Genomic DNA, 17,891 nt, shown 5'->3' on the forward strand with positions numbered 1-17,891 from the left:
GCCGGGGAGAGGGGAGGTGCCCGCTGGGTGGGCTCCTCTCCCGACCTCTGTGGCAGGGAAGCGGTGTCTCCCCATGGTGGGTGGTCACCGAGCGTATGTAGGGGGGTAGGCACCGATCCCGGTAGTCAACGAGCACTTGTCACCTACAGGTCTTGTGTTGCAGAAGTAACTCTTCTTTTTCTTATCTCTGCTTCATAGTTTGGGGTGTTGAAGCATAGAGAAATGAGGTCGTTTGCTCAAATCCTTAAAATAAGTGGCAGAATAGAAACTGTAGCTTATGTTTGCTGCTTGGTAATCCTGTCTGGATCATTTGATCACTTGTTGTTGAGAGAAAAAAAAACAAAACAAACCTGCCTTGGTAGTCTCCCTTGGTCTCTTTTTCCACTCTGCTTTTGCTGGTTGTATTTTCCAGAAGTGAAGGGGGCTGAGGGGTGGGAGTTGCAAATTTTAAGTGCTTCATTGATGCACCCATTGAAGACCTTCCTGGCAAAAAAAAAAAGAGTGCCTTAAAAACACTGCTGTGAAACCAGTTCTAGTGAGGAACGTGGCTTTTCCTCTGAAGGCAGGATGGACGGCTGCAAGCTGAATTCAAAATTCAAGAGTGAAATCTTTGCTTAGGATCATAAACGGTTTCTAAGAAAAATAAGCTTTTATTAAATAAAAGGGAAAATTTGTCCAAGAGTACTGAAATCGCTTTCCAAAAGACAAATTTAAATGAAACTACCAATGCAATGGTGTGATTTAATATTGTAAATGATAACTTCTGTTCCTATGTTGTTTGCTCGGTGTTTCCACAAATGTCAAGAGAATGAAGAAGCCTTTTTAACTTTTCGCTGTCATTTTTTTTTTTTTTTCAGATTCCTGCCTTTCATAGTGTGTATCTGTGAAATTTCCAAAAGAACAACAGGCTTTCTCAGTGAGTGAGATTTACCAAGTTCAAGAAGGGAATTAGGTTCTCACTAAATGGGCCCAGAAAATTAAAGCTGGTGACGTACCATTCATAGAATGGTTTAGGTTGGAACGGACCTTGAAGATCATCTAGTTCCAACCCCCCTGCCATGGGCAGGGACACCTCCCACTAGACCAGGTTGCTCAAAGCCCCATCCAGCCTGGCCTTGAACATCTCCAGGGATGGAGCTTCCATAACCTCTCAGAACAACCTGTTACAGTGCCTTACCACCCTCAGAGCAAAAAATTTCTTCCTAATATCTAACCTAAATCTACCCTCTTCCAGTTTGAAGCCATCCCCCCTCCTCTTATCACAACATGCCCTAGGAAAAAGTCCCTCCCCAGCTTTCCTGTAGGCCCGCTTTAGGTACTGGAAGGCTGCTATAAGGTGTCCCCAGAAGCCTTCTTTTCTCGAGGCAGAACAACCCCAACTCTGTCAGCCTGTCAATGTGATTTTATGTGACTATTTAATAGTGTATATTTGGATCACAAAGGTTCTATACAAACAGTCTTGCTAAGATGGCAAAGAGGTGTTTTTAAAAAAAGGTCAAATAATGTAACAACTGAAAGCATTTGTTATTAAATCTTTTAAGAGAATCCTTTTCCTTTACTTTCAAGGAGTTCTGCAAGGAACTTTTTCCTTGTCTTCCGTTGTTAGTTTCACAGCATCTAAAGATCTCTAAAGGTAACAATTGCCGTCTTTTGGTGGGGAGAGCATGAGCTGACTTAATAAGCTGTTGTAGAAGGCTGCTGTCTCCTCTGTGACAAGATGCATCTTTTGAAGGGCATAGAGAGAAAAGCAATTTGTTTGTAACTCAGAATTTCAAGTGGTAAACTTGAACTGTTAAAATGTTGTTGGAAGCATATGACCTAAAAATGGTGTCATAAAAGATAGTCTTGAGTGGCCAAGCACATTTTTTAAATGGAAAAAAGAAAAAGATATGAAAGAAAACATTAGGCTAGAAGAGAGAATGACAGCAGGTATTCAAGTCTCATAGTCTACATGATATTAATAAGGAATGTGGCAATGTTATTCAGGGTATGGTGAGAGCAAGATTTAGTTCTCAAATACGAGGGAAAGTAATAGGAGATACAGCCTTAGGTATGCAAAACTTGAGCAAAGCTTTGTCCTTTCTGTTTAGATATTTGCCAGATTTCTGTTGGATTATAGCCTGTAAAAGGCTATTGTTGATAAAACAACTCATCCCCTTGGTATTTTGTGTAGAATTCAGATATAACTTCTGGTATATCCCAAATTTGCTTGGTGTCTCTTCCCCAGTATGATGTCAGTATAGTCCTTGAACATACCAGTTGTTCTTTACATGGACTAATGCAGTATTTCTGCCTATCCAAGACTTCTGTTTTTGTGAACAACTGTGTGTCTAAAGATGAGCAGAATTTTTCTTATCTCCTGCAACTTGAAGTATAAAATTCTGCAATGTTTCTTATAATAGCTATGTGTTATCTGAGCAAGTTATGGCAAAGCACAAAGAAGGAAGAGCAGAAGTTGGAATTTTTGAGAATCATAGAATGGTTAGAGTTGGAAGGGACCTTGAAGATCATCTAGTTCCAATGCTCCTGCCATGGGCAGGGACACCTTCAACTAGACCAGGTTGCTCAAAGCCCCATCCATCCTGGCCTTGAACACCTCCAGGTATGAGGTATCCACAGCTTCCCTGGGCAACCTGTTCCAGTGTCTCACCACCCTCAGAGTAAAGAATTTCTTCCTAATATCAAATGCAAATCTACTCTCTTCCAGTTTAAAACAGTTACCCCTCATCCTATCGTTACGTTCCCTGATAGAGTCCCTCTCCAGCTTTCCTGTAGGCCCCCTTCAGATACTGGAAGGCTTCTATAAGGTCTCCCCAGAGCCTTCTCCAGGCTGAACAACCCCAGCTCTCTCAGCCTGCCTTCGTAGGAGCGGTGCTCCATTCCTCTCATCATCTTCATGGCCCTCCTCTGGACCCACTCCAACAGGTCCATATCCAGAAGAAACCAACTGATGTGAACAGTGTGGATAGGCACAGCGCAAGCAAACCCACTTGAAGGTTGTATTGATGACAGAGGAGAAGCAGTTAATTTCCACAAGGCTGTAGGTTGTGGGTCTGTATTGGAAAGCAACACAGTGGTAAAGAAGCTAAACATGATTCCTGTGCAACACTATTCTGTGCTAATGGAACATTGGTACGAAAAGTTTGTAGCATCTCTGAGGGAAGCAGGCAGCATTCATAAAGTGGGCTTTTATTTAAAAAAGCTGCTAGATGTTTTACTGTTAAGTACATTCTTAGAAGAGTGGCCCTTTGTGAGATTATTTTTTCTCCTGTTGAAACAGGCTTGTGGTTGGTAAGGTTGAATTGGATGCGGGAAGTCCTATTTCTTTCTAACCTAGTGGATAATATGCCTAGAAAACACAGACAAGTTTTTGGGCATGTGGGCTTCTTTGGGCCTGAAATAGAACAGTAATTTTCAAGCAGACTTAATCATTGAGTTTGAATGATTGTGGGTCAGCAATAGGAATGAGCAGATGAAAGCTGCAAGTTGCTTTTTGTGGTGTAGTTTTCCTTAATAGGGAATAGGAGGTGAATTTAAAACCTCTGGTGAATTGCAGTTCCACTGAAATTACTGGGATCTTGGGAGCTAAGATTTCATCCCTGCTCTCTGATCTTTCAGTGGTTCTATTGACACAGCTTTATGGTTAGCTATCTGTTCTTCTGTTTTCTCTCCCAAATTCATTGGGTGAAAATTGCATTCAAAATGTTGTATCTGTTATTTCCAGAGTAACGATTTCAAGATGCCAGGCAGCGCAAGAATCTCATTCAACTGTGTGGATTCCTCTCTTTCATCTTTGAAGAACTGCCAGTCTTACATAAATACTGGAATGGATATTGCTACTCACGTTGCCCTTGACCTCGTGGAAAGTTTCAGTAAGTATATTCTCTCTTGTATTACATCCAGAATCTGACAGCTGAGTCCTAGGCCTATGTATTTTGACTTCGTTACTTCCAGTATCTATCTTCATTATAGGAACCGTAGCTCTTCTGGCTAGACCAGGCTTTTTTCATTCCAATCACTTCATTGTCATAAATGATAAATTCAGTGAAAATGTAAATACCAGGCAAACAGTGTCCCAGCTTCGTAACACCCAAGACAAATTGTGTTCCAGTGGTTGTTACCCTCCAGCTTTGTAAAAACTTTAATGTTGCTGAACGAGATGGAAAAGGCCTCTAAGTGGGTGAATAAAATGACTTTTCATTCTAATACTGCTTCTTTGTGTGTGTTTTATTTGATGTTTAGGGCAAGATATATTAAATAATGCTAGTGATTTTGAGTTCAAAGCTTGAGACACCTGTTAGGGGATACAGGTTTGTAAATGCTGTCTCTTTCTTAGCTGAAAATCAGGCCCTTTTAGGGTGCTTCAATGTGGACGTTTGCAAAGTGGGGTACCTTAAATCTGTAGCGCTTCAAACAGTCCCGTCATTGCGATTTCACGATAACAGGTGCACTGCAAAGCTACTTTTCAAAGAGAAGCATTAGGCATCTCTTTTCTCTATCTTAAGTCTGTGATAATGTTTTTCACTAGGAAAAAATAAAAACTTTAAAGCTCCAAAACCCTCATAGTTTTAATTATGAGTGGAGAGTGGATAATGAGAATCCTCTGGAACAAAAGTTTTGCTGTTCATTATAAATCTTGCACTCAACTAAGCCAAGGCTTATATAGAATCAAGATGAATGCTTTTCTCTTTGTCTAGTGTGATAGTTTTCTCTTCTTTGACCTTTTTATCCATCCTTCTGTAGGAAACAATTGACATGCCATTTCTAGCAGGGTAGAGGAAATGAAAGCTTGTCTGAACAGTCAACTGGGGATTCCCTTTGAGGTAAAACTGGTATAACCAGTTCTGTTTCCTCTCTGCTTGTGTAGTCACCATCTCTCCTACTTTGCCATAAGAAATACGTGGAAATACACTGAATGTACTGAATTCTTTCAGTCCCAAGGCTGCGGAATGATCCACAGAAATTAGTTATTTGTACAAAAGTTAAAAATTTTGATTAATTTTGCCTTTCAGTAGGAGCCTCTGTTGCATTCCTATTTGGAGGGGTGAAAGTCAACTTAAGCTTCACTGAGTGGGTCTGCAGCTGGAAGCCTGTCTGTTGTACTCCTACAAAATGTTCTCTTCTTCGCTTACCTGTTTCTGATACATTAATCTTTAATTACAACCTTGAAATTATTTTGTCCATTTCATTCAGTAGCCAAAAGGACCATATTTAGCAATCTATCCTGAGAGGAGGAGATTACTCTTGATGAAATAGCAATGGTCGTTGTTACAGTTAAGTTATATCATGTGACTGGAAAACAGCTCCTAGACCATTACACTCATTTTAGCAGGGGCAACTTTCCTGTAGGGTCATAGTTAAAGAACTGTCAAGCTCGACCTTTTAACGTAGTCGATCCCATTGCCCTACAGAAAAGATATTCCAGACTTGTATTTGTAGTTTCTACCTCTTTGTTCTGGCGTTATGGTTGTTAGCTTTTTACTACAATAGTTGTCTTCTTCACTCCCGCACTTTTCCTTGCAGCTATAGGTACATGTGTACATGGAACAAACAAATGAGTGAAGCTCCTCACTTTTATAATGTTTCATTTTCACCCCCCTGACTACTCCATTTGGACTTCAAGTTCTTATGTTCTTTACAGAATGCCATCAGGAAAGATATAGGGTTTCTGTGGCATGACATAGTTTGGTAAACAAATACCTTCGGTGTTTTAAAATTAGCATCATCTGATATGCCATACTTGACTGTTCAGCTCTTACCTGCAACTCATATGTGGTGATTTCTATTTCTAGAATTGTTACTCATCTATCCTACTTTGTCTTTGTGTTCTGAGGCAAAATATAAATTTTGAGCCACTGTTAGATAATATGTTTCTGAGTTCTTGTTCCTGTCCCATTTGAAATTTGTTTTAATTTCCTTTACAAAATTTAACTGTCCAGCTTCTGACAGGTTTCATTGCCAGGCTTTGTAGAAGCAAAGAATTCTGTTGTGACTGTTATTTTATTTTACACGCGCTATTTCTGTGAAGGTATTTTGTTCCTTTGGACTTTCACTTTGGACAACGCCGTTTTTTGGGAATAGTTCCAAAAATTTTCATAGCAAGTACCTGAGAGAAGTTACATTTACATCTGATGATAATAACTGAAAAGGCAGGCAAAGTTAGTGCAGTTAAGTGATATCTGTTTACTCTCTTAATTGCTATTCTCCACAAATACATTTACAAAAACATTTACTGGTAAGCGTATTTATTCGATAGTACACACTAGTGTTTGCTGGACTGGCTACTGTTAATTGCAGCATCATGGAGGGACTCCCTATAAACGTTCCTGATGGATCTAACTGGATCACTTTTCCTGCTTTATTAGGTGTAGTAGTGGTTTGCTCTGCTGCTGTATTTGAGATTTCTATGCAGCAAACACCATAGTTGTTTGTTTTTTTTTTTAATTAAACAGTGATTTATGAAAGAACCTGTTTGTGATTTTTCTAACTTCAGAGGTCTAGTAAAGCACAGAAATATAAATTCATTAATTTCAGTTTTCTCTGCCAAGTTTAAAGGGGTTTTATGGTACGCCAATGTTGCGGGTGTTTCCTTGCTCAGTAAAAATCACTTCTTGCACGTTAGCAGTGTATGGCTAGAAAAAGCGCTATGGTTTCTGATGTATTTAGCGGAGAGCAATACAAAGAACGCTTCTAAAGGATGTAAAAAGAAAACAGTTTCGTGTTTCAGCACTTTCAAATGCATGTAAGTTACAAAGTAGCCGCATGATTGTTCAGGTGGAGTGGAAATCAACGCTCACTAGGGGGCAGAAGAAGATAAGAAGTCAGCAGTACTTCCATTTAAGTTACAAAAAGCATTGAAAAGAAACTGGCCTCTTTACCTGTCTGGTGATCTGGCCATGATCCTTAAGTAGCCTAAAGTCTTCTCGAGTTAAACCATCCAGAGCACAAAGAACTCTTACACTGGTTATGGAAGCTATAAAATCCTCTCAGAATAATTTGAAGTTAAGCTTTGTAAACAGATGGTGGTAGTGTTACATAGAATATAGAGAGAATAAAACTACTTGTTTGATCGTGAAACCAGAGGGCTGCCGATAGGAAGAGGTGCCAGACTTGTGGGAAGGAATTGGCTCAGGATATTCCATGATTTATAGTAACCTGGTAACCTATGGTAACCTTTCTTCAGGCATCTCAGAGGCTTTGCAAGCACTGGCTAAGCCTCTCAACTCTCTGGGAGGTAAATAATGGCTACAGGGATTACTTCACCACCACTGAAATTAAACTCTTTTGGGTGAATCATGGTTGCTATATAGAAACTTTGTAACTGTATCATAATCCAAAAGAGAAAAATAAAATTTTCCTCCCAACTGACTGAAACAACCGAGAAAACTTTATTAGGGAAGACAGAGGTTTTTGAGTAGGACATCAGATTAAATTGCTTACTCATGAATAAATATCACGATAGATTTTTCACAGCTTTATTTTGACGCAGTGTTTGAAAGTTTCGGAACTAAATCAAACACTGGTTTTCATTTCAGCAGTAATTTCATATGGAGAGTGCCTCCTGTTGAACTGAGACTATCCTTTCTCTCCGCACCATAATTCCTTTTAGGAAGCTGCCATCTACCTACTGACTCCCTTCGGTCCTGCTTAAATGGAATTTATCTGTTTCTGGGTAAAGGCAGCATGGCTGCAAGCCAGTGCATGTACTGATGCTACCATTGATTACTGTGCCTGCTGTGCATTACTGTGCTGCTGTATGTAAATTTTTTATTCTGTTTTAAGAGCTCTATGTACATCTATTCATTATATTCTGAAGAATGAACACTTTTGCTCTTCATAGTTAGCTTACATGAGGCCATTACTTTCTGGCAATAACAACAGAGCCTTTTAATTTTGACACAGTTCTCAGATTTGGGGTTCTTTGCTTTTCTCTTTCTTCTCCTATGCATTAATTGTGCTCAGAACTTCCTATTAACTTGGTATTTTCCCCTATAGCTTTTGACTTTCTGTTCTGGAAAGATAAAGTAATCTCACTGGACACAGCTATTCTGAGGAGTATAAACAACTGTCAGAGAAATTAATGAGGGAGAAAGGGTCAATTAAATAATTAAACATTGTAGCTCTGTATTAAATAGTGGTCAGAGAAATCTGGAAAAGTGAGGGAATCGGTTTCACCAATATAAATTGCAATTCAGATTACTTTGAAGATCTGAAGATGTATGGCCTCTCATCACATGGTCCCGCATTTTGAAATGTAGGACAGAATGTACCAATTAATCTAATTCTCCATGACCTTGAACAAGTTCATTTTACTACTTTCTACAAAATAATACTAATAAAAACAATGCTCTCCTTTTCATATGAATAATGGGAAGATTTAATACCCAATATTTCTAGGCAGATTCACATTCATCTCTATTCATATAGTTCTCTTGACATCTGTTTGCAGTCCACAATAGCAAATTTAAAATTATTCCTGTCCATTTAAGCTTTATTTAATGCTGTGGGATGTTTTGGGAGTCCTAGTGCGAGATAATATGGAAGTATAGAATTTTTACTTGGAACTGTAAATAATAACAGACCTCACATGAAGAAGTCAAAAGGAAAATATTTCACAGTAGAATTAAAACAGCCTGAAACGTCTGTGAAACTTCTAATGATATAAACAGTCAGAACCCGTTCCCAGCTTTGTACTACTTCCCCTTTCTTTTGTGCCTTCTAGCATCTTGTTCACTGCTGCTGCACTCTGGAGATAAATCCTAAGTTTTCTCTAACCACAGTGATTCCTGGGTGTCTTTCCTTTAAGGAATCCACTGTTCACAGTGTGCCATAAGGATGAGATGCTTAGGCTACTCTAAGATTCATTGCCAAAATTGCACTTAACCAAATCTCAATTTCATCAGTGAGTCTATTGCTTAGTCCACTAATATATTTACATCCGTTTTGTTCTAGTCCTGTATAGATTTATGAAAAGAAATGGCGGTGTTAACTATTCAGGTCAGGCATTGCTCATTTATGAACATGTACAATCTCTAGCAAAATAAGGCAGAGTTCCTGTTAACTGCTGTTAATTTAGGTGAAGAATAATTTTAATGTATCTCATCCTGAAAACCTTTTATTTTTCAAATAACTTTGTTGATGTCCATGAAGTTAAATCGTCAATTAAGACCTCCCTGTCCATTGAGAATGTGCAGACTTTTAACACTGAGTATCTTCATGGTGTTGTGCCATGAGCATGTGCTGGCAAAGAGACAAAATTTAAAAAGATCCTGCAAGGGATTAAGGATCTGTATGTAGAGGTTAAAACTAGTTTCAACAAACTGAATGTTAAAGAGAAACAGCCAACTTAGAAGCTCATTTTATTTAATGAGTTAAGAAGAGAGCTAAGTTTTATGTCCATCTCAGTCTTTCTGCTGATTATCTTTAGATACTGACATTGTCTAAAGGTCATATTTTTCTCTTCTTTCAAGAATACCATTGTGGTATAGAAACATTCTGAAATGTTACTACATTAAAAAAGCATGTAAGCAGAAAAACAGGCTGTGCACAGTTGGTTTCAGTATGTCCTCCCTGTGCTCAAAACTCTCTTGGATGTTCTGTGGCCCAACCTACCAAAATACTGAAAGAAAGGATACATTGACATTCTTGAGTTGTCTGCCAACTTTCAAAGTGGTCTGTGTATTTTAAAGCTTCAGCACATGCTTACACCCTTTGCTGGACTGAAGTCCTAACGAAGTCCTAACAGATACATGAATTTGAAGGTGATGCTGTTTGAAATCAGTTTTAATGCAAGTAAAATCATCTACGTTCTACTGTAATCTGCATCTTCCTAAATTTAGCCTCGATCTATTGTTTGAGCTTTGGTAGCGTGATTGAAAAATGAATTCACTAAGTCGGTACTTTCTTGGCAATGTCTCTCAATTGTAATGCTCCTAGTATTGAACTCTAAGCTCCTTATTGACACCTCTGCACACTGAGGAACAGATGTTTGCACAGCTAATCTAACTTCTCTTAGATGCTGAACTGTCTTTATCTAAGCTACTTAAAGTAGTTCTATAGAGTTAGAAAGCACTGCTGAACATCCATGAGAAATACTTTAAGGAGTTGTGGTTGTTCAGCCTCGAGAAGAGAAGGCTCTGGGGATACCCTGTAGCAGCCTTCCAGTATCTGAAGGGGGTCTACAGGAAATCTGGAGAGGGGCTCTTTATCAGGGAATGTAATGATAGGACGAGGGGTAACTGTTTTAAACTGGAAGAGAGTAGATTTGCATTAGATATTAGGAAGAAAATTTTCACTGTGAAGGTGGTGAGACACTGGAACAGGTTGCCCAGGGAAGTTGTGGATACCTCATCCCTGGAGGTGTTCAAGGCCAGGCTGGACGGGGCTTTGAGCAACCTGGTCTAGTGGGAGGTGTCGCTGCCCGTGGTAGAGGGGGTTGAAACTAGATGATCTTCAAGGTCCCTTCCAACCTAAACCATTCTATGATAAGTCTTACTGTCCTTTTTTGGAATTAGTGTAACCTGCTACTATGTGTGTTGACTGATGTGCTGAAAATGATGCGAATGTGCTGGCCCAGTACAGGTCTGCCATATCCAAGACAGGCATCCATTCCCAGCTCTGCTCAAAGTTATCAGATGTGAATTCTGTCGACTTGCTGTGGCAGTTCTATTTGACTCCTCAGGAGAAAGCAGCAGAGCTGTCTCAAGAATATGGGACTATGAAGTATAGAGAGCTGTAGATATTGGAATGAAGAAGACTAACTCACGGTCATCTCCAGGCTTCCAGCCCAGCAGCTTGCTCTTTAGCAGGTTTAGAGGTTGCTTTTGTCTGGGCTGGAGCCAAAGCTGCATGGGACTGGCAGAAATGTCCAGTACAAATGGGAAATAATTGGGAGGACTGGAGAGTATGCTAAGTACAGGCAAGATGATAAGAATTTCTTAGCATAAAACTTCTGAAAAGCATTTTAAAGCATTAACAGATAGGGTTTTTGTCTAATGACCTGAACAGGTTGTCTAGTAGAGAGCAGGATGCTTCCTTGATGTCTGGGACTTTCTTCCAGCCACACATCACGTTCCCACAGTGAAGTGTAGAGGCCTTGGAGTCTAGAATAGCTGGCTGGGAAGCAGTTACTGCACCTGAATTCTAATCTTATTTGGGGGGAAAAAAATGAGTTGCTTTGCTTTTTCTTGAAAAGCTTGTCCTAAAATGTTATGGTCAGCTGCTACCCGTGGCTGCTTGCTATCTGTATTACATAGCAGTGATCTTCCCATAGCAATGTCAGGGTCTGCATAAGAATTCCTCTTCTCTGTCTCCACACTTGGAAGGATTTTTCTGCTCACCGGTATGTACAGGTCAGGCCCATGGGTCTTACAGAGTGTTAGTGGTATGATTCTTTGGCATGTGCCCTGGATTAAGTTAACCTTTTACAGCTCTGGCTTTTCCTGCTTGTCTGCTCGTTTCCTATTGCATATCCCACTCTCTCTGCCAGCAGAGCTCACCTCACTTCTGGCTGCTTATCCCATTTGTCTGTTCCCCTTCCCCCAGAGCTGTCCCTGAACTTTTCTTCATGTGTGCTGTACTGCATCTCACGTGTGCAGTGTCTCCCCTTTACTGACTGCTCCAGAATTCTCCAGATTGCTTGGGATCCACTGGCATCATGCTGCCTGTTAAATACCAGCCAAACAGCAGTTGGTAATGTAGCATCTTTTTTCAATGTGGATTTAGGTCTGGGAGATTACCCACAGCACTTTGATTTCTCTTGCTGCTCTCTTAAAATGGTGTTAAACAGGAATCACTCTAAACATTGCTGACCCTTGTTGACATAGGAAGGAGCGTAGAGAATATAGACATGGCCGTCAGCCTAGTTTTATGAAATTATTAGCAGCCTTTTAATAGACAGTCGGTTCATGAGTTTCTATGGAATATCCACCATTCTTACATGCAGTGGCTTTCTAAACACATTGCAGCAACCCATAACAAACAGTCAGGCTTATAGACCATGTTTGTTCACCACTGAGGGCAGAGGACCTTTCCATGGAAGTTTCTCTGATATTGACCTAAAACTTCTCCTACTTCAAATGGTGCAAACTCCAGTGTAAGGATGGACTCTTTAGCTGTGTTTAAATATAAAATGGTTTGGTTATTTTGTTTCCTTTGTTCGTTTGTTGTTTTTTTTTTTTAATAGTTTATTTTTCACTGAAAATGCAAATGCAGGATTCCTGCAGTACTGTAACATAACATGAACCTTAACATTGGCAAAGTTCTTGTGGATGAAATGACCATGATGTGATTGTTTTGGGATCCAGAAATTAACCTGCCGATGCCTGTGCTTCTAAAATTCTCATGCTCTGTTAGATTCCACGGTGTTAGAGATCATTGTGCTTCATAAAAATAATCAAAACATAAGGTACTTGTGGTGAGAGCAGGCGTTAACGTATTGGCTAGAATGACACTTTGCAACCTGCTTGAGTAAGAGCTAGCGTGAAGGTCCGCTGACTGAGGAAATGAGTGGGACTAAACTTTGACTCGCTATCCTGTTCTTGTCCAGAGAAGATAAGCTTTGTCAAGATGTTTTCTTGCAGATGCTACCTTCCTTTGCATATGAACTGTGGTTTTGTTAGGTTGCTCTCCACCTCACAGTGGCCTCATAATGGACAAAGCTGTGCCCTATGTTGTAGGGAACCCGCATGAGGAATCAGACCTTGTTTTTCCCTTGCGAGCCCATATATCTGTGATGGTGCTCTTGGGAAGCAAATAGCAAACAGTTTTATATGCAGTGGAGGAATAGTTAGAATTGAGCAATCCTTACTTCTTTATGGACACGAGGCAACAATCTTATCTGGATTTGAAATCCCCAAGAGTATGCCTCAGTCTCTCAGAATGTACTTTGTCTTTAGGTCAGAGTAAATTCCAAGTAAGGGTTGCAGGATTTTTCTTTTCTTTTTTTTCTTGGTGGAGAATATAAGTGTAGAATGTCAAAGCCCATTCTGGAGAGAAATGGCTCTTCACTGGTGCTTGCTCTACAAAAACGTTTTCTAGCTATGAGAGAAGGGACTGTAGAAAACCAAGAGAGACCAGTGATCCATTAAGTTCAGTAATCCTTCTGTGTTAGCCTCTACCAGATGCTTCCTGTGAAGCTGCAAGAATTCCCTCATGATACCAAGCTGTTCACAGAGGATGTTTCTTTCTGACCCCGGGCATTTATCTGCCAGAAGCTGTTTGTTAACTTGTCTGCTTTGTTGCTACACCAACGTCTGTGGTACTAATTGGTGGCATGCACAAACTCAGCGTAGGCACCAAAATTGCATCTTTCTTGGGAAGGTTCTTTTCCTGTTGTTTAAAGTAAACTTGTATTTTGGGGTGTGTGAGATAAAATGTTTCAGATTCCCTTTCTCAAAAATACTAGTTTTTCCTTCCTTCAAATCCCTCGTTTAAGATTCATCCTTTTAGGAAAGATATTCTTTTTTATCTTAACTTATGCTCGTCTTCTGTTATGTTGTGCTTCCTGAATTGTTTTATAGGATTTTATCTTTCAAATAACAGTGAGGAAGATATGTATGTTTTCTTGAAGTAGGTAGGTGAATGGTGTCACACTTCAAGTATTTCTTCTTCAGGTAATTTTATTTTTTGAAACAAAAAGGATTGGTTGGGTTCTTGTGAAATACTTTACTTACGACAAAAAAAAAAAATCATTTTGTGCATTATGCTCTTCAATCAATACCAAAATTTTGAGTAGAGGGGGTTGGATTAATTTTTTGTCCTACCTTTGTGCTTCAGTAATTACAGTGTAAAAATTGCTTACAACATTTATAGCCAGCACTGATGAGCCCACTGCTGGAATACACTGGTTGGTTCTGAAGGCTATTCTTCAAAGAAGCTGTCTGAAAGATCAGAATTTGGACATGTGCCTTGTTTAAAAATCTGGAAAAATATGTCTTGTAATGAAAGATTTGTGTTCTTTCATATTTATCCAAAAACCACCCTGACCATAGTCTGTAATCTTACAAAGTGGGAATATACAACTGTGTGTGGTTGTTGGTATTTCCTAGCTGGAATTTTGACTGTAAAAAGAACACAGTGCAGCGAGGAGAAAGTAGCTATATTAAGCAGCGTGCTTTTGTTCTTTTTCATTTTGGGTACTCAGTAAGATGAGCGCATCCAAATAAGTATCTTTGTTCCTCAACTTTTGCAGTTCTCGAAGGAAAGAGAAACCCATTAGGTGGCAGCAAAGGCTTTCCTGCAGCTTGGGCTGTTACTCCTTCACCTGCTGTGGCACTACAGTAAGTCGCTCCTAGAATGGATTTAGAGGTGTTGGTGCCATGTGACCATACTCTTGCATTCAGTAACACTAAAATATAAATGGAGGATTAAGATTAATAGTGGAGAAAGAGGATTCATATTATCAGTTGGTAGGTTTTTAAGGCTGTTTGGGACCAGTGTGATCGGCTGGTTTGACTTCCTGCATAATACAGATCATTGCATTTCATACAATTATTCTTGCATGAAGCTGGTATTCTGTTGTTGAACTGCAGAGTATCATTCAGAGTGAAATCCAGTCCTGATATCAAGCTGTCTTGCTGAATAACTGTCTTTAGTGCATTCTCGTGGCAATGTACTGACAGCTTGCACCTGAACAGAAGGTTGTACGCTGGATGATCTCGGTTTTTGTCACGATTCTTGTGAATGCTCAGATAAAAACTGCACAATTTTTATTTCCCAGGTAGGTAGTATTCACATAGTCTCTGATTTCAAGTACATACATACGTATGTATGTATGTGTGCATATTTCTACTTTGTTCTTATGTATTTTCCTAAGGAAGCGGGTAATTTTCTTCCCCAAAGGTCACCATGAGTTAGGGCGGTTTGCAGTCACCTGGTGGGTTACCTCATGTACCCGTAGTCACTATAAATTTCTCTGTGTCCTAGACCTCATAAATTCTGCACAGTCTTCAAAATAGATCATAACTGAGATTTAAATGCGGTATAGACCTTTTTGCAGACCCTCTGCACACTAGTGATGTTAACCTTGAGAGAATGAGTGAGCTTACAGCCGTAACTTATAGGCTTGAAATTGCTGGGTGAGGTTCTTTGGCCTCTACTATGCATGAGATCAGAATAGATGATCCTAATGGTCTGTTCCAGCTTCAAAATACTGTGAAGTACTGCAGAGGTCTTGTGTGGGCTCTTTAGCACAAAGATAAATCAACCTCTTTGAACAAAAGCCAGAGAGGAATATTTTATCTGAATAATTTACTGTATGAAAATATTCTCTGTAGTATATTAATCTGTCATTTTCTTATCGTCATATTTCTGCCACAGAAATGTGGCAATAAGAAAATACTGCTAACTCCTGTTTAAATGTGGAGGCATACAGTATATATAGAAAGTGTGGGCTTTGAAGAGCCCATTCTGAAGGCTTTAATTTTTATCAATTTGAGTAGATCAGTATTTAGCTTTCAGTGATTTAATTGTGTGCCTAAGTAACTAGGGAGGGAGGAGGAACCCACAAAAGTAGAAAAAAAATCTGTGGTTGGCAGCATTCAGAATGATTAAGGATATATAGAAATTGTATTTCTTTTCTTGATTCTTTCCATTTGGGGAAGATTTATCTAGGTTAAAAGTAAGCATTGTGCTGACATGTTCTCAATGTTTGGTGAAAACATGAAAGAAGCTCTTATGTAGATATGATCATTCTGAAACCTTTGTCCTGATCCCCTACTAATAGACACAAAACCCTCATCTCTTTTTTTTTCCTTTTTTTTCTTTTTTCCCTTCTTTTACTTTTTCTTCTTTGTTCTTCTCTTCAAGAATTCAAGAACTTGTGACTGTTTTTTACTTTTTTTTAATACTCAAATAACTTTTGTCAGTGCATGTAGAATTAATTATGAGAGGTTTTTAATACTTTCAGCTAAAAATGTTAAAAAAAGATAATTAAAAATGCATTCTGACTTAAATCCAGGTTTTATGATATGTTTTCATTTACACCAATGTTATATAGCACAGTGAGGCTCTAGTGAAGCTGAAGACTATGATATGTACTGATTAAATTCCAAGATTTTAAATGGAAGTGTCTGCTTTATCAGTCAGAATCACATGTAAGACTTGTGTTTCCCTTCTGATTGCTGACACTGAGACCTATGAAAAATTTCATTCTTTGGAGGACAGGCAGAGGTTGGTTTTCCAAACTGTAGATTTAGATTATATTTTATTATAATTTTCGTATTTTTTTTGCTTCCCTTCTCATTTTCTTTCCCATTTTATCTCAAGAAGAACAAGGAACTCGAAACAGTATTATATGAAAGTGATAAAACAACTGAGATGCTCAAAGTCAGGTTTTGCTGAGGCCTTGAGGGTAGGAACAACTGTGCTTTCAAACTGGCATTGCCACTGTGTGGCCTTGGGCAAGTCATTAAAGTTCACTGGGCATCAGTTTCCTGTCTATAAAAAGAGGTGTCAGGAGTGTTTCAACACAGGATGGATGAACATCTGAATATCTCAAACTCCTGTGTAAATATTCACTTCTGTTGTTGCTTGTGTCTTCTGTGCTTGTGGAAATGATGTTGCAAGAGTCTAGAAATAATTTGAGTTGTTTGTAATGATGGTAGGTGATTGGAAAAGGTAGGAGATAGGTACCCAGGAAAAACATGTGTGCAGGGGAACTAAAAGGCGGCAGAAAACAGCCTAGCAAAGATGTCATCTTTACCTTTAGTGGATTAACAAATAGGAAGTATCACATCTCCAAGAACCATTATATGTTATGTGAAATGGTTTGAACTACTAAAATATACACAGGATGAAAAGTGAAGATTTGCATTTAGGTGAAGTTTGAGTGGATCCTTCAGCCTTGTCTACAGGAGGATATTCTGACGTTTATTAGTGGGTCAATAAATAATATTATATGAAGAGAGAACATATTACACCAATTCAAAAATGTGCTACTAAAACTGCTTATGGAAAGAAAATTTACTGGTGAAACCCACAGCCCAGCAAAAAGTCAACTGAAGTGATACAGAATCCATCCAATCTCTGAATAAACAGTTCAACTCTTGTTTGACAGAGAACCTTGTATTTTCTTTCTTCCTTAGCTTTGTTTCAGTTTTCAGGCACTGAATTTTCTGTTTCTGTCTGATAATCAAAGAGCCCAAAATGTTCAGAAGTCTTCAGGATGATAGTGGTAGATCATGAGCAAATCACCTTTAGCGTCTCTTACTTAAACTTCTCAAGTTGAGCTGCTTTAGTCAGTCTTGATGTAAATCACACTTTCCGGCATTGAGTAATTTGTGTTGCTCTTTCTTTGAAATACTGAAAGGGCTTATTGAAGGAAAATGCAATTAGCAGGATTTAGTCTCATGCTTGTTGGTCTAGAAAGAGCCTTTGCCTGAATTATCCACTATGTGCCATATAAAGATAGGGACGAATCTGCAAAATTGTCAGCATAGAATCAGTCCTTTTTAAAAAAAAAAAAAAAAATAAAAATAGAACAATCCCTGTACCCCTCTTTAGATGTTGAACAAGGGTCTGTCATTCACCATGAGCATCCTACAGCACAGTCCCTGTAGGGCATGCAGTGACAGCCAGGTAACCTGCCGTCACTCACACTGCTGCCCCAGCCACCCTTTCGGGCACTGTCCGCGTTAGGTTAGCTCCCAAACTGTGCACTGCACAGCAGTCACTGTTAATGACTGGTGAGCTTATGTCTTTGTTTGTTATTGTTGTTTGGGGTTTTTTTGTGTCTTAATGGACCTTCATGTCAAGAAAAGTAAATTAACAGCCATGAGTCTGTTAGAGCTGCTATTATATAAAAGGATGGGGGAAAGTAGGCAGTGACCCTCAAAGATTGTAATCACCAGGAAGATATCACTTGCTAATAGAGAAAGAATAAAAAAGCATGC

The 17,891-nt window shown here is 39.1% G+C and overlaps 1 protein-coding gene across 1 annotated transcript in view; it reads left to right on the plus strand.

Moving 5' to 3' along the window:
- Positions 1–3,731: 3,731 nt before the first annotated feature.
- The window catches only part of NSMCE2 (non-SMC element 2, MMS21 homolog (S. cerevisiae)), a 130,594-nt gene continuing 116,434 nt past the window's right edge, over positions 3,732–17,891 (plus strand). The window contains exon 1 of the mRNA XM_009881011.1: positions 3,732–3,872. Coding sequence (XP_009879313.1) covers positions 3,740–3,872 — 133 coding nt within the window. The 5' untranslated portion in view covers positions 3,732–3,739. The remainder of the gene's footprint in view (positions 3,873–17,891) is intronic.

This window comes from Charadrius vociferus, unplaced genomic scaffold (assembly GCF_000708025.1).
Source record: "Charadrius vociferus isolate BGI_N301 unplaced genomic scaffold, ASM70802v2 scaffold2, whole genome shotgun sequence".
Lineage (NCBI taxonomy): Eukaryota > Metazoa > Chordata > Aves > Charadriiformes > Charadriidae > Charadrius > Charadrius vociferus.